This window comes from Bidens hawaiensis, unplaced genomic scaffold, assembly GCF_021521415.1.
Source record: "Bidens hawaiensis isolate Kalapana, Puna unplaced genomic scaffold, B.hawaiensis_p1.1 tig00036824_1, whole genome shotgun sequence".
NCBI lineage: Eukaryota > Viridiplantae > Streptophyta > Magnoliopsida > Asterales > Asteraceae > Bidens > Bidens hawaiensis.
In genome coordinates, this window is record NW_027496436.1 from 140854 (window position 1) to 144922 (window position 4069).

General features: G+C 41.9%; 1 protein-coding gene across 1 annotated transcript; it reads left to right on the top strand.

Moving 5' to 3' along the window:
- Positions 1 to 1098: 1098 nt before the first annotated feature.
- Positions 1099 to 3572, top strand: LOC143588858 (uncharacterized). The gene is made up of 4 exons (XM_077069768.1): positions 1099 to 2132; positions 2585 to 2789; positions 2871 to 3205; positions 3248 to 3572. Exons 1-4 carry the CDS (start codon positions 1099 to 1101, stop codon positions 3570 to 3572), a joined length of 1899 nt encoding a protein of 632 aa, XP_076925883.1.
- Positions 3573 to 4069: the final 497 nt, after the last annotated feature.

The following is a 4069-nucleotide window of genomic DNA, read 5'->3' on the forward strand; positions in this document are numbered from 1 at the left end:
GACTCTAATGAAGTAATGGAATTATGTCTTTTGTCTCTGTATACCTCTGTACAGTGTGACACGTCAGCCCATCCGGGTTGGGGTGTTACAGCTATGGTATTAGAGCGAAGGCTCTATCCTGTAGAAAATTTAAGCGTTAGAAATTAAAACCTGCGAGGATTGGGTAGACAATTAGGTGTGATCGAAATAGGTTAGGAACCTCATTAGGCATTCTTATTTTTCTCTCCTCCCGATTTATATTCTAACCCTCTTGACATCTTTTTAGATGCCGCCTCGTCGTCAAACCCGAAAGACCACTTGCGCGACTAATGATTCGGCTTCGAATGAAACTCCGGTTGATCAAAACATGGTTTCTGCAATTAATCAAGCTTTTACCAGACTACTCCTGAACCTTGTTGCACAAATCGTGGAGGCAGTTATGCAACAAACTCGTTCTGAAGGACGCACTAATGTTACTCCTAATTCTGGAGCTTTGATTGATGAGAATGCCACTGCTGAAGGCATCCATGTGTGGCTCCAAAGATTCCAAAAACAAAAGCCCAGATCTTTTAGTCATGCTGCTACTCCTTTGGAAGCACGAAACTGGATAACCACATTGAGAAGATCTTTGAAGTATTAGGAGTTGCAGATCAGTATAAAGTCAGACTAGCCACCTACAAACTAGAAGATGATGCACAAACTTGGTGGGATGGCCATAAGCAAGTCAAAGGAAGAGACGCATATGCTGCTACTCTTTCATGGGCTGACTTTTGTACCCTCTTTTATGAGAAGTATTTCTCAACCGCTGACAGAGAAGCCTACGTAAGGGAGTATGCTGTTATACGACAGAGAGATGATGAACCAGCTTCAGAGTTTATGACTCGATTCTCAAGATTGGGTGGTATTATTGGGAGTGCAACAGGCTCAGCACAGGAGCAGGCAGAAAAATGCAAATGGGCAGTCTGTGTTCGCATCCGAAAATCAATCATGTTTATGAAGTTCAAAGACCTTACTGAGGTAGGAGATGCCATTAAGACCTTTGAATTCGAGAGGAAAGAATTCATGTCTTGAACTGGAGAAAATAAGAAAAGAGATCGAGACGGGCAACCCAAACAGGCTATGGTCCAATCATCCTCTACCGTTACACAACATCAGGACCGTAGGGTTCATGCAAATCGAAACCTTGGCAACCAAGCACGTCCATGGCAACCTAAAACCCAAAACCATAAACCCGCTCAGAATCAGATTCAGCCTTATACAGGACCGATAAGAGCTCAACCACTGAATCAATATGGAAGCCCGAACCAAACCACAAGCTCGCCATGTAACATTGGTGGCAAGAAACATGGGGGCGTCTGTCATAGAGCTATGGGAGGATGTTTCAGGTGTGGCCAGACGGGGCATATGATTAGAGATTGTCTGAAACTAGATATTAAGAAGATTACAGGAAGAAAAGTTGCACCACCAAACACTGGGGGAAGATTGTTCACACTTTTTGCTACTGATGCTGCTAATGCTCAAGGTACTGTATCTGGAGCCCTTCAGCTTGGTGAACGTAGTATCTATGTGTTATTTGATACGTGTGAAACACACTCTATAGTTTCTCTGTCGTTTACTAAGTACCTTCCGATTAGACCAACCCCGATAGATCCCACTTTGACTATTTCCACTCCGATAGAGAATTCGATCGTAATCACTCACGTTTATAGAGACTGTTCGATCCGTATTGAATCCGTTGTGTGTAAAGCAGATCTATTTCCGATGCATATGTCTGACTTTGATGTTATCCTTGGAATGGATTGGCTAACCTGTCATCGTGTGACTATTGAATGTTATTCTAAACGTGTCGTATTTGGTGATCTTAGTTGTCCTAAACTTGTCTATCAGTGTATTATACCCCATAATACTCTTAAGATTATTTCCGTGCTCAAAGCTCGTAAGCTTATATTGCATGGTTGTGCTGGATTCTTAGCCTCGATTAAAGATACCTCTGTTATCCAAAAAGGCATTGATAGTCATCCTGTTTTTTGCGAGTACCCTAATGTATTTCCGGAAGTGCTACCAGGACTACCACCTGACCGTGAGATTGAGTTCACTATCGATTTAATCCCTGGCGCTGAGCCGATTTCAAAAGCACCATACCGTATGGCTCCGTTAGAATTAAAGGAACTAAAGGAGCAATTGCAAGAATTGCTAGAATTGGGATTCATAAGACCAAGTGTCTCACCATGGGGTGCACCGGTCTTGTTCGTAAAAAAGAAGGATGGTAGCATACGTTTATGTATTGACTACCGAGAGTTGAATAAGATTACCATTAGAAATCGGTACCCTCTGCCTTGGATAGATGACCTTTTCGACCAACTTCAAGGCGCTCAGTTTTCTCAAAAATTGATCTGAGGTCAGGCTATCATCAGCTAAAGATCAAGAATGAGGATGTTCCTAAAACTGCTTTTCGTGCTCGCCATGGTCATTATGAGTTTTTGGTTATGCCTTTTGGGCTAACCAATGCTCCTGCAGTTTTCATGGACTTGATGAACCGAGTATTTCACGAGTTCTTGTATAAATTCGTTATTGTTTTCATCGATGATATCTTGGTATATTCTAGAAGTCAAGAAGAACACGAAGAACACTTGCATATAGTGCTTGGGACGTTGCGACAAAAAAGGTTGTATGCAAAATTTTCAAAATGTGACTTTTGGCTAAACCAAGTTGCATTCCTTGGTCATATAGTATCCGCAGAAGGAATCAAGATGGACCCTGCCAAGATTGAGGCGATTACAAATTGGCCTAGACCCACTTATGCCACGGAAGTTTGAAGTTTCTTAGGCCTGGCTGGATACTATCGAAGATTTGTAGAAAGATTTTCCGTCATTGCCTCACCCCTTACGCAGTTATTGAGGAAAGGAGTAAAGTATTCCTGGAATGAGGAGCGAGAAAATAGTTTTGAAGAATTAAAGAAACGACTCGCATCTGCTCCGATACTTACTCTGCCTTCTGGATCAGGAGGCTTCCAAATCTACAGTGATGCTTCAAAGAAAGGACTTGGTTGCGTGTTGATACAACATGGTAAAGTTATTGCTTATGCCTCACATCAGTTAAAGCCTTATGAAGTTAATTATCCGACGCATGACTTGGAGTTAGCCGCTGTACTCTTCGCGTTGAAAATTTGGCGTCATTATCTCTACGGGGAGACTTGCGACATATTCACTGACCACAAAAGCCTCAAGTATATATTTCGCAAAAAAAAACTAAATATGAGGCAATAAAGATGGTTAGAGCTCCTGAAAGACTATGACGCAAATATTCAGTACCATCCGGGAAAAGCTAATGTAGTAGTCGACGCATTGAGTAGAAAGAGTTTTGGTACCGTATCTTGTCTTCAAATCCACCCACGTATAATCTATGATCTAGATAGATTGGGTGTCGGTATTCAGGTTGGTGGTTCTAACGGTTACCTAGCTCGAATGCAAATCAAGCCTGACCTAATCTCTCGAATTAAAGATGCAAAGAGGTACGATGATGAATTATGGGCGATAGTGCAAAACCTCGAGGTAGGCAAACAGTCAGAATTCCGAATGGATGAGCATGTGTGATTTGGTGTGGCAAAAGATTGTGTGTGCCAGATGATTCTGCTCTCCGTGAGACGTTACTAGCTAAGGCGCATAGCTCACCATTCTCTATTCACCTGGGATCTACGAAGATGTATCTAGACTTGCGTTAAAACTTTTGGTGGAGTGGCATGAAGGAAGACATTGCCAGATATGTAAGTAGATGTCTCACTTATCAACAAGTAAAGATTGAGCACCAGCGTGCTAGTGGTTTATTGCAGCCGTTGGAAATTCCTGTATGGAAGTGGGACGAGATTTTGATGGATTTTGTTACGGGTTTGCCAAAGACTTTTAAGAAGAATGATACTATATGGGTAGTTGTTGAAAGACTATCTAAATCAGCACACTTCTTACCTATTCAAGAATGATTTTTGGTGAGTAAGCTATCCGAAGTATTCCTTCAGGAAATTATTCGACTTCATGGTACTCCATCTTCGATCATTTCGATAGAGATCCACGATTCACCTAGTGTTTTTGGAAAG